Source organism: Heterodontus francisci, chromosome 27 (assembly GCF_036365525.1).
Source record: "Heterodontus francisci isolate sHetFra1 chromosome 27, sHetFra1.hap1, whole genome shotgun sequence".
NCBI lineage: Eukaryota > Metazoa > Chordata > Chondrichthyes > Heterodontiformes > Heterodontidae > Heterodontus > Heterodontus francisci.
This window is the reverse complement of record NC_090397.1, coordinates 21,465,479-21,489,707: the sequence shown is the minus strand read 5'-3', so window position 1 is coordinate 21,489,707 and position 24,229 is coordinate 21,465,479. Positions and strand designations below refer to the sequence as shown.

The 24,229-nt window shown below is 45.2% G+C and overlaps 1 protein-coding gene across 5 annotated transcripts in view; it reads left to right on the top strand.

Moving 5' to 3' along the window:
• The window catches only part of ptpro (protein tyrosine phosphatase receptor type O), a 178,655-nt gene that overhangs the window by 117,238 nt on the left and 37,188 nt on the right, over positions 1–24,229 (top strand). For all 5 annotated transcript variants that reach the window (XM_068058984.1, XM_068058985.1, XM_068058986.1 and 2 more), the window contains 3 exons: positions 11,133–11,284; positions 20,437–20,557; positions 21,533–21,666. In XM_068058984.1, coding sequence (XP_067915085.1) covers positions 11,133–11,284; positions 20,437–20,557; positions 21,533–21,666 — 407 coding nt within the window. The remainder of the gene's footprint in view (positions 1–11,132; positions 11,285–20,436; positions 20,558–21,532; positions 21,667–24,229) is intronic.

The window sequence follows — 24,229 nt, the reverse complement described above, 5'->3', positions numbered from 1 at the left end:
CACTTTTAAGCCCGCTAAAACAGCTAATACTTCCTCCCTTTCAATGTTAATATGTTCAAGTATCTCACAATCCCCCTCCCTGATTTCTACACCTACATCGTCCTTCTCCATAGAGAACACAGATGAAAAGTAATCATTTAAAATCTCACCTACGTCCTCCGGCTCCACACACAGATTGCCACTTTGGTCCCTAATGGGCCCTACTCTTTCCCTGGTTATCCTCTTGCCCTTAATATACTTATAAACGCCTTAGGATTTTCTTTTATATTGACCGCCAATGTTTTTTCATGTCCCCTCTTTGCTCTCCTAATTACTTTTTTAAGTACCCCCCTACACTTTCTATACTCCGCTAGTGCGCCCACTGTTTTCAGCAGTCTGAATCTGCCATAAGCCTCCTATTTTTTCCTGATCCAATCCTCTATATCCCTTGACATCCAGGATTCCCTGGACTTTATGGTCCTACTCTTCACCTTAATGGGTACATGTTGGCTCTGAACCCTCACTCTATCCTCTTTGAATGACTCCCACTCGCCTGACGTAGACTTTCATACACGTAGCTGCTCCCAATCCACTTTGGCCAGATCCTGTTTTATCATATTGAAATCGGCCTTCCCCCAATTCAATACCTTTATTGCTGGCCCATCTTTGTCATTTTCCATAACTGCCTTAAATCTTAGAGTTGTGGTCACTATCCCCGAAATGCTCCCCCACTGATACTTCTACCACTTGTCCAGCTTCATTCCAGGTCCAATACTGTCCCTACTCTTGTCGGACTTTCTACGTACTGGCTCAAAAAGCTCTCCTGTATGCATTTTAAGAATTCCTCCCCTTTTAAGCCTTTTACACTAAGACTATCCCAGTTGATATTAGGTTAGTTGAAATCCCCTACTATTATTACCCTATTATTTTTACACCTCTCTGAGATTTGCCTACATATCTGTTCCTCTATCTCTTCCTGTCTGTTTGGAGGCCTGTAGTACAATCACAAGTGATTGCCCCCCTTTTGTTCTTAAGTTCTACCCATATGACCTCATTTGAGGAACCTTCTAAGATATCATCCCTCCTTACTGCAGTAATTCACTCCTTGATCAACAGTGCAATTCACCTCTTTTATCCCCTCCCCTATCATGCCTCCCCGCGAGTGGCTCTCTAGCAGAGCAAGACTACACCTTCTTCTGGCAGGGCAGGGATCCTGAAGAACCAAGACAGCATGGAGTGGGCTTCGCCATCAGAAACTCCTTGCTCAGCATGATAGAGCCTCCCTCAAATGGCTCGGAACGCATACTGTCCATCCGACTGCTCACCACCTCTGGTCCAGTACACCTACTCAGCATCTATGCTCCAACACTCTGTTCCGCACCTGAAGCTAAAGACCAGTTCTATGAACAACTCCATAACATCATTAGCAGCATCCCCAACACCGAACACCTATTCCTGCTGGGGGACTTTAATGCCAGGGTTGGGGCCGACCATGACTCATGGCCCTCCTGCCTTGGGCGCTATGGCGTTGGAAGGATGAATGAGAACGGGCAGAGACTGCTTGAGTTGTGTACCTATCATAACCTCTGCATCACCAACTCGTTCTTTCACACTAAACCCTGTCACCAGGTTTCATGGAGGCACCCAAGATCACGTCGTTGGCACCAGCTAGACCTCATTGTCACAAGGCGAGCCGCCTTAAACAGTGTTCAAATCACACGCAGCTTCCACAGTGCGGACTGCGACACCGACCACTCCCTGGTGTGCAGCAAGGTTAGACTCAGACCAAAGAAGTTGCATCATTCCAAGCAGAAGGGCCACCCGCGCATCAACACGAGCAGAATTTCTCACCCACAGCTGTTACAAAAATTTCTAAATTCACTTGTAACAGCCCTTCAAAACACTCCCACAGGGGATGCTGAGACCAAGTGGGCCCACATCAGAGACGCCATCTATGAGTCAGCTTTGACCACCTACGGCAAAAATGCGAAGAGAAATGCAGACTGGTTTCAATCTCATAATGAAGAGCTGGAACCTGTCATAGCCGCTAAGCGCATTGCACTTTTGAACTACAAGAAAGCCCCCAGCGATTTAACATCCGCAGCACTTAAAGCAGCCAGAAGTACTGCACAAAGAACAGCTAGGCGTTGCGCAAACGACTACTGGCAACACCTATGCAGTCATATTCAGCTGGCCTCAGACACCGGAAACATCAGAGGAATGTATGATGGCATGAAGAGAGCTCTTGGGCCAACCATCAAGAAGATCACCCCCCTCAAATCTAAATCGGGGGACATAATCACTGACCAACGCAAACAGATGGACCGCTGGGTTGAGCACTACCTAGAACTGTACTCCAGGGAGAATGCTGTCACTGAGACTGCCCTCAATGCAGCCCAGCCTCTACCAGTCATGGATGAGCTGGACATACAGCCAACCAAATCGGAACTCAGTGATGCCATTGATTCCCTAGCCAGCGGAAAAGCCCCTGGGAAGGACAGCATTACCCCTGAAATAATCAAGAGTGCCAAGCCTGCTATACTCTCAGCACTACATGAACTGCTATGCCTGTGCTGGGACGAGGGAGCAGTACCCCAGGACATGCGCGATGCCAACATCATCACCCTCTATAAAAACAAAGGTGACCGCGGTGACTGCAACAACTACCGTGGAATCTCCCTGCTCAGCATAGTGGGGAAAGTCTTTGCTCGAGTCGCTCTGAACAGGCTCCAGAAGCTGGCCGAGCGCGTCTACCCTGAGGCACAGTGTGGCTTTCGTGCAGAGAGATCGACTATTGACATGCTGTTCTCCCTTCGTCAGATACAGGAGAAATGCCGTGAACAACAGATGCCCCTCTACATTGCTTTCATTGATCTCACCAAAGCCTTTGACCTCGTCAGCAGACGTGGTCTCTTCAGACTACTAGAAAAGATCGGATGTCCACCAAAGCTACTAAGTATCATCACCTCATTCCATGACAATATGAAAGGCACAATTCAACATGGTGGCTCCTCATCAGAGCCCTTTCCTATCCTGAGTGGTGTGAAACAGGGCTGTGTTCTCGCACCCACACTATTTGGGATTTTCTTCTCCCTGCTGCTTTCACATGCGTTCAAATCCTCTGAAGAAGGAATTTTCCTCCACACAAGATCAGGGGGCAGGTTGTTCAACCTTGCCCGTCTAAGAGCGAAGTCCAAAGTACGGAAAGTCCTCATCAGAGAACTCCTCTTTGCTGACGATGCTGCTTTAACATCTCACACTGAAGAATGCCTGCAGAGTCTCATCGACAGGTTTGCGTCTGCCTGCAATGAATTTGGCCTAACCATCAGCCTCAAGAAAACGAACATCATGGGGCAGGATGTCAGAAATGCTCCATCCATCAATATTGGCGACCACGCTCTGGAAGTGGTTCAAGAGTTCACTTACCTAGGCTCAACTATCACCAGTAACCTGTCTCTAGATGCAGAAATCAACAAGCGCATGGGTAAGGCTTCCACTGCTATGTTCAGACTGGCCAAGAGAGTGTGGGAAAATGGCGCACTGACACGGAACACAAAAGTCCGAGTGTATCAGGCCTGTGTCCTCAGTACCTTGCTCTACGGCAGCGAGGCCTGGACAACGTATGCCAGCCAAGAGCGACGTCTCAATTCATTCCATCTTCGCTGCCTTCGGAGAATACTTGGCATCAGGTGGCAGGACTATATCTCCAACACAGAAGTCCTTGAAGCGGCCAACATCCCCAGCTTATACACACTACTGAGTCAGCGGCGCTTGAGATGGCTTGGCCATGTGAGCCGCATGGAAGATGGCAGGATCCCCAAAGACACATTGTACAGCGAGCTCGCCACTGGTATCAGACCCACCGGCCGTCCATGTCTCCGTTATAAAGACGTCTGCAAACGCGACATGAAATCGTGTGACATTGATCACAAGTCGTGGGAGTCAGTTGCCAGCATTCGCCAGAGCTGGCGGGCAGCCATAAAGACAGGGCTAAATTGTGGCGAGTCGAAGAGACTTAGTAGTTGGCAGGAAAAAAGACAGAGGCGCAAGGGGAGAGCCAACTGTGCAACAGCCCCAACAAACAAATTTCTCTGCAGCACCTGTGGAAGAGCCTGTCACTCCAGAATTGGCCTTTATAGCCACTCCAGGTGCTGCTTCACAAACCACTGACCACCTCCAGGCGCGTATCCATTGTCTCTCGAGATAAGGAGGCCCAAAAGAAGAAGAATCATGCCTGAAGATTCTATACCCTGGAATATTGATTTGCCAGTCCTGCCCCTCCCTCAGCCATGTCTCTGTAATATTAATAATATCATAATCCCATGTGCTTATCAATGCCCTCAATTCATCTGCCTTGTTAGTAAGACTCCTTGCATTGAAGTATATGCAATCCAGCCTTGCATTTTTCACTTGTGCCTTAACAGGTCTATATTTGCTCTGCCTTCCAGACTGATTCAGTTTCTCTTTATATTTGGCTGTGCCTCACCTCCTACTGTACCTCCACTCTGTATCCCATCCCCCTGCCAAATTAGTTTAACCCCCCCCACAACAGCACTAGCAAACTCCCAGCAAGGATGGTGGCCCCATTCCGGTTCCGTGACATCCTTGACCCTCGCACCAGGGAGGCAACATACCATCCTGGAGTCTCGTTTGCAGCCACAGAAACGCCTATCTGCACTCCTTACGATTGAATCCCCTATCACTATAGCTCTTCCACCCCTTTTCCTTCCCTGCTGTTTGCGAAGAGCCCTCCGTGGTGCCACGAACTTGCTGTTGCTTCTTTCCCCTGGTAGGTCATCCCCCCCCCCCCCCCCCCCCACAACGGTATCCAAAGCGGTATATGTCTGTTTGAGAGAGGGATGGACACAGGGAACTCCTGCATTACCTGCTTGCGCCTACTACTCCGCCTGGTGGTCACCCATCCCTTTTCTGCCTGTGCAGCCATTACCGGCAGTGTGACCACGTCACTAAACATGCTATCCACGATGTTCTCAGCATCACGGATGCTCCACAGTCAATCAGCCCACAGCTCCAGCTCCACAATGCGGGTAGCCAGTAGCTGCAGATGGATACACTTCCTGCACATATGGTCGTCAGGGACACTGGAAGCATCCCTGATTTCCCACATAGTGCAGGAGGAGCATATCATGAGTGCGAGCTCTCCTGCCATGACTTGCCCTTAGATTAATTAGTTACTCCCTTAATTAAAAAAAATACTAATTACACTAGGGGCCTTGTTTTACCCACTTCAATCTAAAGTCCAAAATAAGTTACACTGAATTTAAAAAAAACACTTTAGTAGTACTGACCTTATCACTAGAGGTTTTTTTTTTACAACAAGAAGAACTTTCCCCTTATTTTTAAGCTATTTAAGTGCACTAACAGCTGCTGCTCACCCAACCAATTACCTTGCAGATTTTCCATGATGTCACTAAGTTTTTTCTCGAGTCTCAGCGCGTACCACGAGAGAGAGCAGGTCCGTCAGCTGCCGCCGCTCCTGTCATAGAGTCATAGAGTGATACAGCACTGAAACAGGCCCTTCGGCCCACCGTTTAAATTCCACCATCTACCATGGTGGGATTTGAACCTGTGTCCCCAGGGATTAGCCTGGACCTATGAATTACTAGGTCAGTGATGTTACCACTACACCACAGTCTCCCCCGTCTTCAGGTAATTGCCAGTCCTTTTGCTTTGACCTCTGATTTACAAAGGCCCTATCGCAATGATGATGATTCTATGATATACAATGAGCTCTGAGGGTAGACTGAGGTAAATCCATTATCCTCCTTTTATCACCTTTTGCAGAGATATTTCCCAGATGTGGGGAGCACTAGATAATGCAAGTTGTTAATGATGAAGGATATGATGTTCATGTGCAGTTTCCTTCAGATGCCGCTCCTTCACATTGTCCCATGATCTTATCTCAAGTACAAACTAAATACTAAATGTTTATATTTAAGAGCAAAAACCAGTCTTCTGCGCTCGCTGCTTACTAAAGTAGTGTCCCTTTGCCAATGGCTCTTTAGTTCTCTGTCCCGCATTAAAGATAACGGCCTGTGCATCCAGAATAGCAGCTTTCTTTTGCTTCATATAATTTATAAATCATGATTTTTTTTTATTCGTTCATGGGCTGTTGGCGTCACTGGCTAGGCCAGCATTTATTGCCCATCCCTAATTGCCCTTGAGAAGGTGGCGGTGAGCTGCCTTATTGAATCACCACAGTCCTTGGCGTGTAGGTACACCCACAGTGCTGTTAGGAAGGGAGTTCCAGGATTTTGACCCAGTGACAGCGAAGTAACGACAATAGAGTTCCAAGTCAGGATGGTGTGTGGCCTGGAGGGGAATTTGCAGGTGGTGTTGTTCCCATGCAGCTGCTGCCCTTGTCCTTCTAGGTGGTAGAGGTTGCGGGTTTGGAAGGTGCCGTCAAAGGAGCCTTGGTGAGTGGCTGCAGTGCATCTTCTGTATAGTACACACTGCTGCCACTGTGTGTCAGTGGTCAAGGGAGTGCCAATCAAGAAGGCTGTTTTGTCCTGGATGGTGTCGAGCATCTTGAGTGTTGTTGGAGCTGCACCCATCCAGGCAAGTGGAGAGTATTCCATCACACTCCTGACTTGGGCCTTGTAGATGATGGACAGGCATTGGGGAGACAGGAGGTAAGTTACTCGCTGTCATCAGTGCTTCTTCCAGTTGGTGTTCAACATGGAGAAGCACTGATTCATCAGCCGATAGGTGGCCCTTGTCCATGTTTGACCTGATGCCATGAGACTTCATGGGGTCCAGAGTCAATGTTGAGAACTCCCAGGGCAGCTCCCTCTCGACTGTATACTACTGTGCTGCCACATTTGGTGGATCCGTCGTGCCGGTGGGATAGGACATACCCAGGGATGGTTATGGTGGTGTTGGAACATTGTCTGCAGGGTATGATTCGATGAGTATGACTATGTCAGGCTGTTGCTTGCCTAGTCTGTGGGACAGCTCTCCCAATTTTTTTGGCACAAGCCTCCAGATGTTAGTAAGGATGACTCTGCAGGGTCAACAGGGCTGGGTTTGCCGTTGTCGTTTCCAGTGCCTAGGTCGATGCCTGTTTCATTCCTTTTCTTAGACTTTGCAGTGGTTTGATACAACTGAATGGCTTGCTAGGCCATTCCAGAGGGCATTTAAGAGTCAATCACATTGTTGTGGGTCTGGAGTCACACGTCGGCCAGACCAGGTAAGGACGGGCAGATTTCCTTCCCTAAAGGGCATTAGTGAACCATTTGGGTTTTTTACAACAATCAACAGTGGTTTCATGGTCACCACTAGACTAGCTTTTAATTCCAGATTTTTTTATTAATTGAATTCAAATTCCACCATCTGCCATGGTGGGATTCAAATGCATGTCCCCCAGAGCATTAGCCCGGGGCTCTGGGTTACTAGACAAGTGACGTTACCACTATGACAGCACCTCCCCACTTTGAGCTCTGCCAGTGTATTGTCGCAGTAGCTTCCAACTTATTCCCAGTGTTAGTGAATATTAATCCATTTAAACAACTGCAGCTATAGTACTAAAGCTAGCAAGACACTATAATTTGTTGTTGCACCAAATCCAGTTGCCCTTTGTAGTGAGTGCAGGCATAGTGCATCACTCTGAATGTTCCCCACTCCCCAGAGTCTGTTGTATTTATTGCTGAATGAGTTGGGAATCAAATGATCATGTTTCACGAAGTTAGTAGTGGGATTATCCTGTCTGTTACACCACCAGCAGTAGTTATATTTTACACAAACACAAGAAATGCTGGATTCACTCAGCAGGTCTGGCAGCATCTGTGGAAAGAGAAGCAGAGTTAACGTTTCGGGTCAGTGACCCTTCTTCGGAACTGACAAATATTAGAAAAGTCACAGATTATAAACAAGTGAGGTGGGGGTTGGGCAAGAGATAACAAAGGAGAAGGTGCAGATTGGACCAGGCCACATAGCTGACCAAAAGGTCACGGAGCAAAGGCAAACAATATGTTAATGGTGTGTTGAAAGACAAAGCATTAGTACAGATTAGGTGTGAATATACTGAATATTGAACAGCAGCAAGTGCAAACCTGAAGAAAAACAACCTGAAAAAAACAGTGGGTAAGCAAACTGAACAAACTAAGATGAAATGAAATAAATGCAAAAAAAGATTGTAAAAAGGAATGTAAAAAAAAAGGAAGAAAAAATAACTAAAAATGACTAAAAATGAAAGTAAAGTGGGGGGCTGTCATGCTCTGAAATTATTGAACTCAATGTTCAGTCCGGCAGGTTGTAGTGTGCCTAATCAGTAGATGAGATGCTGTTCCTCGAGCTTGCGTTGATGTTCACTGTAACACTGCAGCAATCCCAGGACAGAGATGTGAGCATGAGAGCAGGGGGGAGTGTTGAAATGGCAAGCAACCGGAAGCTCAGGGTCCTGCTTGCGGACTGAGCGGAGATGTTCCGCAAAGCGGTCACCCAGTCTGCGCTTGGTCTCCCCAATGTAGAGGAGACCACACTGTGAGCAGCGAATACAGTATACTACATTGAAAGAAGTACAAGTAAATCGCTGCTTCACCTGAAAGGAGTGTTTGGGGCCTGGGATAGTGGTATACTGTATTCGCTGCTCACAGTGTGGTCTCCTCTACATTGGGGAGACCAAGCGCAGACTGGGTGATCGCTTTGCGGAACTTCTCCGCTCAGTCCGCAAGCAGGACCCTGAGCTTCCGGTTGCTTTCCATTTCAACACTCCCCCCTGCTCTCATGCTCACATCTCTGTCCTGGGATTGCTGCAGTGTTCCAGTGAACATCAACGCAAGCTCGAGGAACAGCATCTCATCTACCGATTAGGCACACTACAGCCTGCCGGACTGAACATTGAGTTCAATAATTTCAGAGCATGACAGCCCCCCACTTTACTTTCATTTTAGTCATTTTTAGTTATTTTTTCTTTTTTTTTTTTACATTCCTTTTTACAATCTTTTTTTACAATCTTTTTTTGCATTTATTTCATTTCATCTTAGTTTGTTCAGTTTGCTTACCCACTGTTTTTTTCAGGTTGTTTTTCTTCAGGTTTGCACTTGCTGATGTTCAATATTCAGTATATTCACACCTAATCTGTACTAATGCTTTGTCTTTCAACACACCATTAACATATTGTTTGCCTTTGCTCCGTGACCTTTTGGTCAGCTATGTGGCCTGGTCCAATCTGCACCTTCTCCTTTGTTATCTCTTGCCCAACCCCCACCTCACTTGTTTATAATCTGTGACTTTTCTAATATTTGTCAGTTCCGAAGAAGGGTCACTGACCCGAAACGTTAACTCTGCTTCTCTTTCCACAGATGCTGCCAGACCTGCTGAGTGAATCCAGCATTTCTTGTTTTTGTTTCAGATTTCCAGCATCCGCAGTATTTTGCTTTTATGTTAGATTTTACACTTTGGCAGTGGCTGAAAATCTATGACAGGAATGTGCTAATATTGAGAGGCAGTGATGGAAGCAATTGAAAGTTGACTTTATCTCAAAGTTGGCTGACAAAAGTTGCATGCTTTGACTTAAGTCAGCATGGTCACAGGCTGACCCATCTTCAGTCAGACAAGACAAGCCTTTTAGAACAAACTTGTACAAACTGCTACCTGGTGCCCCCTGGTGGTGAAAGAAAATGAAGCTTTGGAGCGTGTACCTGAACCAATCGTAAATGTTGGCCCAGATTTTGTGGTCAGTGACAAGGTGACGGTGCTTACTGCTGACCTCGAAGAAAGCTGCCCACAAAGATCTAGCAATTTCTGGTGTGGATTTCACCTTTCCCAACATTAATTTCATTCCAGTGTCAGCTATAGGGGACCTCCTGCAACAGTGATGTCATCAAGCAAATGAAGCAACTAATTACATTGCAGAATTCTCACAGACAACAACTCAGGAAGTGAAATACACTGATTATCCTTCACAGCAATACAAAGATTGAGACATACACACAGAATTGAGGTAGAAGCTGAAATATCATAAACTTCAAAAAAGTAAAAAAATTTGTATCTTTTTTTTATTATAATGGAGACATTTGACATTCCACAAATATAAAATTATATTTTCAGGGCCAATGAGGTTGTTCAGCAGTAATTATGACTTAGTACTCCATTAAAACCCAGTTACATCTCATTCAACAAGGTGTCAATTTTTCAAGGGTTTTTACTACGAGACTAATGGTGTAAAAAGTGGAAGTTCGTGTCAATTCAAATGATTTCTAAGATTTCCATCTGTGGGGACTTCAACAACGCACCCTGTGGCAGAGCGGGGAATCATGGAAAAAAAACTTCTGCATTTCTGTGTTTAACTGCGCATGTACAGATGTCGGGAGATGCTGTCAGTTTTGTTAATGATGACGGTAAACACTGAGAATACAACTGCAAAATCCAGGCCATGGTGCTTTACATTTCTATCAAACAATATACATAAGGACATAAATATCTAGGCACTGATAAAGTTCCTATTATGATGAGCTTTTTAATTTAAATTAAACCAAATTCTATATGTGGTATTATAATGAAAGGAATGAAACAACAACAAGCACCTGTAATGTAGTAGAACATCCAAAGGTGCTTCACAGGAGCGTTACCAAACAAAATTTGACACGGAGACACGTAAAGAGATATTAGGGCAGATGACCAAAAGTTTGGTCAAAGAGATAGATTTTAAGGAGCATCTTAAAGGGCAAAAGAGAGGCGGGGAGGTTTAGAGAGGGAATCCCAGAGCTCTAGACCTTGGCAGCTGGAGGCACAGCCTCCAAAGGTGGAGCAAAATTGGGGTTGCACAAGATGTGCACAGATTTTTCAGAGGATTGTAGGGCTGGAAGAGGTTACAAAGATCTGTAGGGGCAAGGCCCTGGAGGGATTTGAAAACAAAGATGAAAATTTTTGAATTGAGGCATCACTAACTGTGCACCTAGTGTAGATCAGCAGACACATGAGTGATGGGTAAAAGAGACTTGGTGTGAGTTAGGGCCCAGACAGCAGAGTTTTGAATGATCTCAAGTTTACAGAGGGTTGAAGATAGGAAGCCAGCCAGGAGTGCATTGGAATAGTCAAGTCTAGAGGTAACAAAGGAATGAATGATAATCCCTTTACTCTGTTCATTTAGCCTTTCTAAAGTGTTCTTTCTGCTTTGTCTTTTTTTGCAGCACCACTAGCTCCAGAGATTACTTGGCTGGAATATTCCGAGAACATACTCTCTATTAGCTGGAGCTATGGTAACATTACAACTGGAACATCCAACTCCACCCTACCTTACTGGTTGGTCATAGCTGTTGGACGAAGAATCATTAAAAAAAGTGTAAGTACAAATATTTGTGTGTTCAATATGATGCAAGGCTAAAGTTAATTGAATTTGATCATTTTAGGCAGCTCCTGTATAAGCTGATTGAGATGTCATTCCTCCTCTCTATTCTGTAGTGGTTCAAATAGTCAATACAGTCCTCAGATTTCCTAACAGTTTGAATAATATGAAGAAATGCTGCCTCAGTTTTTTTTCTTTTTTCTTTATTTTTTTCTTTATTTCTTTTTTTTAGAGATACAGCACTGAAACAGGCCCTTCGGCCCAGCGAGCCTGTGCCGACCAACAACAACCCATTTATACTAAGCCTGCAGTAATCCCATATTCCCTATCACCTACCTACACTAGGGGCAATTTACAATGGCCAATTTACCTATCAATCTGCAAGTCTTTGGCTGTGGGAAGAAACTGGAGCATCAGGTGAAAACCCACGCGGTCACAGGGAGAACTTGCAAACTCCGCACAGGCAGTACCCAGAATCAAACCCGGGTCCCTGGAGCTGTGAGACTGCAGTGCTAACCACTGCGCTGCCCGTTTATATCATAGAGTTAGTCCGGAACAGGAGTAAGGATAAGTACAGGTAGACAATCAAATATTAGATGGAACATGACGCTGTTGAACTACTAGGACTGTGGAAATGGCATGTTAAGAAAGGGGAATGGCCAAGGATGTATAGCATGCATATTGGGGTGTTTCCTTTGATAAAGGACACAATGGGGTAGAGTGCACATCATCTGTATAAAGAACAGGTTTAATGGACCAAATAGCATTTTTTGTTCCATAGTTTCCCATGTTCTTATTGACTAATTTCTTCGATTTAATTTATATCCAAAATTCTAAAACTAACTGCTTTAAGTGTTGTCTTTCTTAAAAGCAGAATATTTTTCAAAAGGTGAGAGACTAGTAAATGTTGGTGTTCAGAGGGATTTGGGTGTTCTTGTACATGACACATAGAAAATTAGCTTACACCTATGAGAAGCAATTAGGAAAGCAAATTGTATGTTCCCCTTTATTGCAAGGTGTTTGGAGTAGAGTTAGGAAGTCTTGTTGCAATTATGCAGGGCTTTGCTGTAACCATAACTGGAGTAATGTTCACAATTTTGGCCTCTTTACCTAAGGAAGGGTATACTTACCTTCGAGGGGGTGCAACAAAGGTTCACTGGATTTGATTCCTGGGATGAGAGGGTTGTCCGACAAGCAGAGATTGACTAAAATGGTCCTATATTCTCTGGAGTTTAGAAGAATTAAGACTCCACGAACTTTGCCAGATGATGTGAGTCTCTGTCTAATGTAGCATAGAGGCCTGCTACCCGACCCGAACCCGACAAGGCCCGACGACATGTGTCGGGTTCGGGTCGGGTCGGTCCCATCTTCAGGTTACGGCTTTCGGGCTCGGGTCGGGCCGGGCCGAGTCCAGGTTGAGTCGGGTTGGGTCGGGTCGGACACGCACGTTAAGTGCTCTGCGGGTAAGTATTGAAATTAAAAGACTTACCTTGAGCTGGGAGTCCGGGATGAAACTGAGTCTGTGCAGTGAGCGAGTGATGTCACTATGACGTCACCGCGCACGCGCTGCAGCTTCTTGCAGGTTCGGTGTCAGGAAGGTAAGTAAAGGGATGATTGGGTCGGGTCGAGTCGGGCCGGTTCGGGTCGGGTTGGGGGCAAAATCAGAGGGACTCGGGCCGGGTGGGGCTTGGGTTTGCTGTCATTCGGTCAGGTTCGGTTCGGTTCGGGTTCTTTTTTCCCGACCTGAGCAGGCCTCTAATGATGCATTCATCAGAACAGACCCACTCTGAAACTGTCACTGTTTAACTGTTTCTGTACTTTAAAATTTAAACTCAGTTTTCAAAGTGGTGGTGTGGAAGGAAATCTTTCTGTTAGTTTTGTCCAAGGAACCATGGGCTGCATTTTGCCACGGAGGCGGGTTAGCGGGTGGGCGAACCTGCAGATTCACACTGCAGCGTGGCGCGCTGATTGCCCAGCGTCTAGCCGCCGCCACTCGATTTACCCAAAGGCGGCTTCTTGGGGAGGACGGCCACCCGTCCGGTAGTGGCGGGCAGGATATTAAGGTCATTCATCTAGCAATTAAGAGGTGGTTTCAGGTAGGATAGCAATTTTATCAGAGGTGCATGGGCCCCACACTGTGTCAACATCTCATCCCTGTAGGTAATGCAGCTGCACAGCGGGAACCTCTCAACTGAAGAAGCAACCATTAAAAACTCGCAATAAAAGGGGAAATCAGCAACCAGGAGCTCATGCGCAGCCACTGACTTGCTATCGTTTAAGCAGAGCTGTAGGATAGTGTTGACTGAGAGGGCAGGTCTTGGAGAATGGCTCATTCAAGGTGCATGGGAAATTTGGCTGCTGAGGTCCTGGGGCCTGACACTATATATGATAATGGAGGCCATCTACTCAGAGTTCGGCTCGAGCAGTGGGGAAGTGCGGCAGTAAAGGCAGTCACCAGGTACACATGGATGCAGAGGTGCTGATCAAAGAGCAGCGGGGACAGAAGATGTTACCTGCAGAATCGAGTGTACCACCACAGGATCAGCTTCCTGAGCATGTCGGAGCAGCAGATAGTGGCTGGGTTATGCGCGCGCCTCGAGAGAACGACCTTATGCCACAAGGTGTAGGGGGACACACAATGCCAGAAGCTGTCAAGCTGACAGTGACCTTGGACTTTCTAGCTTTGGGCTCGTTTCTGGGGTTGGCAGCTGATCTCTGTGGCATCTCACAATCGGCCGCCCACAGCTGCAAATCTGAAGTGACGGACGAACATTTTCTGAGGGCACCTGACTTAGTCGCCTTCATCACAGATACAGCCAGTCAGACCCAGAGGGCTGAGGATTCCCTCAGGTGCAGGTTGTGATCGACTGCACACCAGTGGCCATCAAAGCCCTGTCATCTCAGACCAGAGTATTCATCAACGTCAACTCCTTAAATGTGTAGCTGAAGTGCGACGATCGTAAGCAGATCCTTCAGATATCCACAAGGTTTCCAGGCAACTATCACGATTTTTAATTCTCAGGTAGTCAGAGGTGCCGCAGCTGTTTGTTCTACCACATGGCCTCCGAGGATGACTCCTGGCTGGCAAGGGGTACCTGCTAAAGATATGGCTGCTGACCCCTGTGTGAAACTCCACAACTGAGGAACAGGAGAGATATAACCACTGCCATCTCAGAAAGAGGGGCACCAACGAGTCCATTGGCCTCCTGAAAATGCCATTCCGATGCCTTGAATGGTTGGGTTGTGCCCTCCAGTACGCCCCCTCAAGTTGTGGTCTGGTGTGCTCTGCACAATATGGCCAGAGAGGAGTGGAATTGGAGGAGATCCATGGGGACGACCCGCACTGTCTCGTCCGAGGATGAGGATTTTGATGAGGACCAGCCAGAGGTGCATCAGGACCAGCCGGAGGTCAGAGTCATGCGGAAACACACTGACCAGGCTGGCAGGGATTCACGGGACACCCAGGAATGCTTCTCCTGAGCGTGGTAGATCCTCTAATGGAACAAACTAATCCACACTACCGGTTTATACATAGCAGGCGCTATCCAGAGTACAGAAACAAATCCACTTCTCATGGGGTTTAGCACTCATGATGCAGTGAGTCTCCTGCAAGCACACGTCCACATGGCACTCTCAGACCTCACACACAGGCAAGACATAATGACAAGGTCGCAGTTTTCCAGGACAAACAACATGAAAAATGTTAGCTTTCGACCACAGACATTTTACTCATATTAAAATGCATGCATTGAACAAAAGGTTTATGATCTGCACCCAGGCGACACCCAATATGATGCTACCACCACTTCTTTGCTCCCTTGCAAGAGCTCCCACATGGTGTTCCCCCTATAAATAGAGCCTTGGTGAGACCACACCAGAAGTGGCACAGTGATTAGCACCGCAGCCTCACAGCTCCAGCGACCCGGGTTCAATTCTGGGTACTGCCTGTGTGGAGTTTGCAAGTTCTCCCTGTGTCTGCGTGGGTTTCCTCTGAGTGCTCCGGTTTCCTCCCACATGCCAAAGACTTGCAGGTTGATAGGTAATTTGGCCATTAGAAATTGCCCCTAGTGTAGGTAGGTGGTAGGGAAAATATAGGGACAGGTGGGGATGTGGTAGAAATATGGAATTAGTGTAGGATTAGTATAAATGGGTGGTTGATGGTCGGCACAGACCCGGTGGGCCGAAGGGCCTGTTTCAGTGCTGTATCTCTAAACAAAACTCTAAACATAAACAAGCATTGTATGCAGCTTTGGTCTCCTTACCTAAGGAAGGAGATACTTGCCATAGAGGGAGTGCAAAGAAGATTCACCAGTCTGATTCCTGGGATGGTGGGATTGTCCAATGAGAAAGGATTGAGGAGACTGGACCTGTATTCTCTAGAGTTTCGAAGAAAGAGAGGTGATCTCATCGAAGCATACAAAATTCTTACAGCGCTCAACAGAATAGATGCAGGAAGGCAATTTCCCCTGGCTGGGGGTGTCTAGAACCAGGGGACACAGTCTCAGAATAAGAGGTAGGCTATTTAAGACTGAGATGAGGAGGAATTTCTTCACTCAAAGGGTGGTGAATCTGTGGTATTCTCTACCCCAGGGGGCTGTGGAGCCTCCGTCGTTGAGTATGTTCAAGACAGAGATTGATAGATTTCTAGATATTAAAGATATCAAGGGATATGGAGAGAGTGCAGGAAAATGGCATTGAGGTAGATTGGCAGTGATCCAGTTGATCTAGTTGAATGGTGGGTTAGGCTCAGTGGGCTGAAAGGCCTACTCCTATTTCCTATGTTCTTACATTCCACGTGGAGCGGATGTGGAGGGCCACTGCTCGAGAGCGTGTCCCAGCGGCTGAGATGCCAGTGGTACCCTTCCTTGGGGTCACGGTGCACATGAGGCACTTGTGCAGGGACAGCCTGGGTCATGGGGGCGGGTGCTTTATCGTGTGTCTCAGTTGGAGGGGTGGATGGGTTGGCTTCTGAAGATGGGGTTCCTTGAGTAGTGGCAACAACTACTGCATCCATTCCTGCCTTAGCTCTTTCATAGCCCAGCTGCACATGTGCAGTTACCAGGTGAATGAGAACACCTAATTGGGTGTGCATGCATCCATGCGCCATCGCTGCAACGGACCAGTCAATTCTACGGAATGCATCATATAATCTGTTCATGTCGGTTTGCTGATCCTGCATCATTTCAGCAGACTGTCGCATTTGACTGTCAATGAGAGTGGACACTTTTTCAATATGCCTGAGTTATTGTGGTGCTCATATCATGAATGGACTCCTCCAATTTATGTGCCTCCGGAAACTCTGCCTGATGTCCACACATCTCCCATTGCAGCTCCACAAGCACCCACTTTGTATGTGGCCCACGAGGCTCAGCAACTCCAGCCGGGTAAACATGGCTGGAGCTGTCCTCCATCCTCCACTTGGGGCTGCCCAAAGCAGCCTCTGCCTTTATCACCTGCTGCCGCTCACATGTGCCATGATGCTCACCTTGTGCCACCCATTCTAAAGTCACCTGAGGTCCCACAAAGGTGTGTGTATTTGCACTGGTGGACGGTGCGATTGACTCCTGTCACCATGGTTCCTCAGAGTGTAAATCTTCCTTTGAGGTAGCCATGGCCTCCACAGCAGCTGCTCCTGCATCAGCCCTTTGTCAGAGAAAGCATCAGTTACTTGGCCTCCTTCATTGCAGCAGATGCTTCAGCAGACATCTTTCAACACATGTGGATCTACTGGAAACACCTCACAAAGTTGAAAGCTACTCCAAGGCACTTCCATGGATCATTCAATGAACTTTCACCCACTTTCAGCCACACACTAATCTCGCAGTTACCAACTGTCAGCACAGCGCCCACCTTTCCAATGTCAAAGGCCTCCTCCGCCATGGGTGTCGATATTGCCAGGTTGGCCATTCCACCCCCCTGAATGACTCCTCCCGTGGGCGTTGTGTGATCCTTTCTCCGGCAGTGTGAGGATGAAGAGTTTAGCTCCAGTTAACCTTCCCATTTTCCCATCATAATCCGCAATTAGAAGTGATGATCCTATCATTGCCTTGGCCCAGGGTTTACGTTACTATTCTCCCAAGCATATGTAGCTTTGATCCCGCAAAGTGCTGACATGTAGGCACTGTGACCGTCAACATTGGGGTGCCCTCGAACTCAGGAAAATCCAACCCCATATCTTAACTTAATGGAGAATGCAATAAAACGTGCCTAAATTTCAACATCTTTAATTTTAGAAACCACTTATATTTTCCTTGTTTCTCATGTAAAACAAAACCTGTTACTATACTTTACAAAGTGAAAAAGTTAGGTGCCATACAGGCAAAGTAGAGAAAAAGGTATTGAAAGAATTTGACACAGGCTTTTCAAAGTAGACAATAAATGTAGGGATGGGGGTGTGTGGGGTGAGTTCTAGAGAACAGGGGTGTACGAGCTGAAGGAATGACCACTGCTGGTGAAGCAGAGGATCAGGAAATGAAGACCAATCCGATATCAAAAGAATGGAAAGTGTGCATGGGAATTGTCATGGAACAATTTTTTTTTCCTTTGAGACTGTCTAAAAACAGTGTACCTTTAAGACAGAGAGAGAAGTTTACAGATTCTTTGAGAACACTGTGCCACAGCAAGCCTGTTTCCTAGGCAACAGCAGGAGATGTGCTGTAATTTTTCAATTTGACTGTGTGCAGGGACTGGCTGAAACTAGTCTGATCTGGAATCCAATGAAGTGTGCTTATTAAAAAGAGAAGCTGTCTATATCGCAGCAGAAAATCTACATTGGGCTCAGACTATGTTTGCCTCAGGAGAAAAAACCCTGAAAAGAACATTTTTATTGTTGGAGGTAGTAAATTCCATTTTACTTCGAAACTCTAAGAAGTCTGATACAGAAGTAACTCTATTGCCTGTTTGTGTTTGCTGGAATTCTCAGTAAAGGTTCTCCCAAGAGACTGCCAATTTGAGAATCCAAATAGACCTGATACTATACTCCTCGTTGGTAGAACTGTGTGTTGCCTGCTGCAGCTGAAGTACTTTGAATGCCTATCTATAAAAGACTGTTTCGTCGAATTTTCCTGGAGACCTCGAGTGGCATCTGCTTATTCTACTCTGGGACACTTCATCAACCAGGAATGTAACCCACCAGGACTTAAAACCCAGCTACTTGTTTTATTCCTCAGAAACATCATTTTAAAAACCGGTTAACTGTTGATTTTTGAATGTATGTGTGTGTGCATGGGGGTTAGGATAAATAGGAAGTTATAAATTCTTTTAGACATAGGTTTATCTTAATAGTGTTTCAAATGTAGTTTTTTAATAAATAGTTAATTTGTTGTTGTCTAAAGATACCTGATTTGGTGTATTTTATTCTGGGGTTTAATAAAATGTTTAATTTGACTGTTTTCCGGTTAGGTGAGAAAATTTTAATAATATGCTATGAGCTGTGGAGTGATGGGATGGCATTGACAGTGCATTGGTCCTGCCTCGGTCGTAACAGAATATACAACTGGAAGAGATCACTGAGGAAGGTCGGGTCAGGTCATGGAGACATTTAGAACCCAAGGATGGGGAACTTCAAATCAGTTCACTGGGAAACAAGCAGCCTGTGGTTTCTGGCAAAGGGCAGGATGATAGGAGAGAGACTTTGTGCGTCATAGAGTTCTGATCAAGTTGGGGTTTGTTGAGGATGGAGGCTGGTTAGAAGAGGATTGAACAATTCAAGGCTCTTAGCGATGAGGATGTGGTTTAAGATTTTGACAGGATTGAGGGAAATATGAGGGGCAGAAGCAGGCAGTGTTTGGAGGTGAGAGAAAGTAATTTGGGGATTGAAGCTGAGCTCTGGATCAAGTAGGATGCTCAGGTTCCACACCACTAGGTTTATCCTGACAAGTTGATTAAGTCAAAGCAAGAAGCATATAGGTGCTGGGAGGACCAAAAGAGGTTGCATTCATTTGTGCCAACGTTGAATCAAAGGATAGTTTAAATTTATTTGGAATGTAATATTGGATAGGCAGTTCGAGAATGTAGTGCCTGCCATGAGTTTATGGTGGAAGTTGAATCCATACTCGTAGAAGATATGGTTGAGGAAGGTTGATGAAGAGAAGGGGATGAGTATGGAGTATGTGGTGTGCCAGAGGTGACCATTAGAGGAAAGGCAGTTGTGGCAGGTTTGAGTGGAACCACGAAAGATGATTGCCTTAGAGATGGACTTTAAAAGACAGATGCCGGAGGAGGGCGGCGATGTCAGCGGTGTTAAAGGATCAGGTAAAAAAACGTCACTTCTAATTTTCACCATGGTGATCTCAATGGTGTTGCCAGAGAAGAAACCAGATTAATGGGTCTTGAACAGGGAATGGCCATTGTGTAGTTCAATAGGAAACACATGTTCCAAGGTTTTGATGAAAAGATAAGGTTGAAGATAAAATGGAGTTTGGAGAGAATAGAGGATGAGGAGTGTTCTTTGAGAAGTGCCTGATGATGGTGGTTTTGAAGGAGATGGGAACATTGCCAGAGAATGGGAAGAGTTCCTGATGAGGGAAAATAGTGGGAGGTTGGGTTGGTAAGAGCTGGGATGGAAAGGGATAAAGGGAGCAAGCAAGTCAAGAGCTTCAGCGATGTGATGTGTTTGAAGATGAAAGGGAGAAGGGAAATTGAGTGTGGGGTTGTGAGGAGTTAGTCAAGCAGAGAGCAGTGGGAAGGCCGGGGAATGATTGCGTGCAAAGGTCCAGGAGTTGTAGAGGCCTACTGCCTAAAAATTATTAGATATGTTTCATCTGCAAGATTGAATCAAGGAATTTAAGATTTTGCAGAGACTAATTTAATATACACAATGCAAAACAGAAGTGATGTTTGAAGCTCAATCATGAGGAACCACATAATCTACTTGTCTTGACTACCTCCCATCTTGTCTACCTTCTTGCAGCAAATCAAGGTTTTTTTAAAATTTCAAACACATTCTTACTGTTAAATGACACATTCTTACAGCCTCATCACTCACTCACTGACCTCTGAACTATTTCATTCCTTTTAGCGTCCCGGAATTTTTGCCTCATTAACAAGATATCTTGGTTACTATGAGGCTCACATGAGGGCAAAAAGACAAAGCTTTGGTGGTTGATAATTAGGAGGTGCTGTAAACAAGAATCTGGTATTTAATACAGGTGCCACACAGTGTAATGACAACCCTGCTTCGATTGCCTCCTGGGGACATATACAACCTAACTGTTGTAGCCTACACAGAAGGGAGCAGCAACTCCTCAGCCCCACAAATAATCCAACTCCGTAAGTATTTCTTCTCCTTTTAATTAGTTAGTATCATTTGTCTTGCAGACATTTTCGGCACTTTTATTAAATCCTATGTGATGTTTCACCGTATCAATATTGATGTGTTATTCAACAAGCATAAAATGTTTGAAAATCACAAAAAACTTACCCAGCCATGCCACAAAGAACTGGAATAGGGAATGTATGTGATACCACAAGATCAAGATCTGAAGCCTCGCATGATCTAGATTATCAAACCATTCATGTATACATGACAAATTTAATGAGGGAGGCTCTGCTTCACAGGCTCTGTAAACTGAGGACAGATTCTTCAGAAGATAAGGTTGAACTGCAAAAAAAATGGGATTGTCCATTAGCCTTGGGACATAAGCCAATAGGTAATGAGTTAGCAGTTTTAGTATTGACATATGGAGGAGTTCCAGTTTATTAGTCAGACTTGAAATGGACTCTGCAGATTGAAAGTTAGTACAGGCTGCTCATGACTTGGATCAACTTTTCTTATTAGTAAATTTGGCTTAAAATTGGAAAACAGGCATAGATGACAACCATCAGTGATTCACAGGACAGCAGGCAGGATAGCATTTTGGGGCTGTCAGAACTCTTGACAGTGCTGCAGCAAAAACAGTCACTAGGAAGTGTGCAAGAGCAGCCTGGGGATGACTCCACCATTTGTCCTTTCTGCCCCATAGGGAAACACTTCACCTTCATTCAGAAATTCTTCATCCTGACTGGTGCCATTTAAAAAAAAAATGTATTTTGAATTGAAATTCAAACCTGGTAGTGTAATAAGAGAGGAGTGGTTGCTATGTATTCATTTGGTCTCTGAAATCCAGGGGACAGGCAAACCTGGTGTGGGGAAATGTTTATCCCGCCTCCTGATATATACCAGGATTAAATTGCAAGTTTATTTCTCCAGCAAGCAAAAGAGTACTCTAATCCAGTTTAGTTTTGTGATTCACCCTTTGTTCACAGAGCCAGCTTCTCCCAAGTCACTCTTCGCTGTTAACAAAACACAGACATCTGTGACACTCCTGTGGGTAGAGGAAGGGGTCATTGACCACTACAAGGTCACTTGCAAACAGCTTGGATCAAGAGATGAAGGAAAGGTTGGTTGGTTGGTTACTCTTCACTTTTATCCCCATTAACTCAAAGTCTGGTTCCACCACTGGGATCTGAGTTGAATGCAGGCAGACATAGCTGGAAATCCTGGGGTCAGTTAGATGAACAGCTGCATTTGAGATCGACTGACAAGGTCAATCTTGTACCCTGAGCACGGGGAGATTCCTTTGCTTAAAACCGTCATAGCAGATTGTCAGCTCATTCTTATGTCTTTGCAGGGTTAGACCTAGCTGTCCTTTGGGAAGACAGCTAATGATTGCCCCATGTTCTGAGGTTAGTTCTCAAAAAAGAAACATCTAAAATTAAAACTGATCTTATCTTGTTCAATATTATTACTGACCATGGAGATATTCAGTTGGAAACTGGTGTAACTGCACTAGGTGGGATTTTCCTCTGCCTTTAAGCCAGTTTTCCTGATTCCAGCAGAAACAGGATCCATTACTCCAGTACCCCACCTATATTAGCATGCACCACAATTTCCGACATCACAACCTGTCCACTTATGGGCAGGCACATGAAAAGGAAGCGCTAATGGTGGAGAGATATTACACATCACATTTTATGACTTGGCAATGTCAGACATCAAGTACATCAACATTCAATGAGCATCCAGCTACACAAAGGGAAGTTCAAGGAATACAAACACTGAAATGGCCACAGCAGGTGCATGCAGCTGATGCACGTGCCATCGACTCACTCATCCACAGTGGCAGATTTTTCCATCTTAATCACAGGCTCCAAAGCTTTTCTGTCCTTCCAATCCTATTAAAATGCTACATGTGTCAGAATACTGGAGTAGCAACCATCATTTACCTCATTCACCTACCCTCCCTATGGCAGGTGTTGATAGAAATTCCTGCCAGAAGCTCACCAGGAAATATTTAAAGAAACTTCGTGGCACACCCACTCATGCAACTCCTCGTCCCAATCCACCACACACTGTTAGCCACCATCTTTATGGCTTTTATCCTCACTCCACCTGTTTCTCTCTTCCATTTAGAAATGTTGCCCAGTTCACAGCTCGCTTTTAATATTCTTGTGAAAGGACTAGAAATTCAGAAATACTCTCCCTAGTGTCATCAAAATTACAGCACATTGGGAGGCCATTTGGCCCTTAGTGCCAGTACTGTTCACATTCTTCAACTGGAGCTATCTGCTCTAATCCTATGTCCTTGCCCTTTCCCTCTATCTTGCTATATTCCTTTTCAAATACTAATCCATATCCATTTTAAATGTTGTAGTCTGCCCTGACCGACACTCGCTGTAAAGTATTCCATATTCTAATAAGCCAATAAACCTCTGCTTCTAACTTCCCTCTTTTGTTGCTCCAGTGGTAAGAGTGAGTCTGTGGCCCCTTGCCACCAATTTGTCACCCAGTGGAAACAATCTTTCACTATTTATCCTCTCAAAAACTTCTATAATTTTGAAAAACTGCATTCAACCTCCCCAACTTTATCTGCCTTGTGCTTGCTCTCAAGTAGCTGTACTTGTTATTGGCATTCTCTATACTGGGAAGAATGAGGTTTAGTTTAGTGAGTTCCTTCCAATCAACCCAGTATCTGTCCTTCAGCAGACCTACAGGCAGAATGGTCTTTCACAGAGTCATGGACATTATTCTGAAAGGAGCACAGGTCTCATTGCACCTGCCATGTTTTATTTGATCTTCTGTCTTTTACTTCTTCCTTGGCAGTCTGTAGTCAATAGAGTAGCACAGCATATATGTTGGGATTGCAATATCGCTTCCAACTCTCCTGAAGCCCCAGATGTCATCAGGACCCTTGGCTGGGAGCTCAAATCTCAGAAATCTGAAAGGCATAATTTTTCCTCCCACTGAGATACAAACCCATTCTTCCCCTTCTATTGGTGTTCAGATGCTCACCAACTGAAATTGAGGGAGTGGGTGGATGAGCTGTTTGGTTTCTTCCAGTAACACTCTAAAGCAGTTACTGGGAGCTGTGTGAGAGTGGAACATTGACAAGTTTTCTGACTTCCTCTTCTCTCTGTGAGTATACAGCCAAGTTCTGGAGTCAGCAGTCTGGAGAATCATGAGTTAGAACTCAAGAATTTTGCAGCACTATGCTTTCCTGTCATGATTTTTCAAAAAGATGGTTTTTGTTTTAAGCAAGCACTGTAAAAGCCCTGATAATAGTTTTCAGGATATTGGCTATTCAGTTTCATGCTTGTGTTGCAATCTATTTAAAATGTTGCATAAATGTCTCTTACTTCTTCTTTCATTTCTTTATTTAACTTTTTGGATTATTGCAGTTTAGATAACATGGTTGATGACAGTACAGCCAGCTTTACCACAGCAGCTAGAAAGACGGTCCTTTGTTAAATATCCTAATATAGTTAAGCCACCATGAACAGCCAGTTAGGGTGTTTGCCTGCATATCTACAAGGTACAAGTAGGTAAAGTTTATTTCATAATCTGTTTGTTCTGTATTGTAATGAAGAAGCAGACGGCTAAACATATGAAGAAAATATAACTAAGTGAAATGTTACCAGCATAAACAGCAATTGGTCTATGGGTAATGACTGCAGATCAATTGA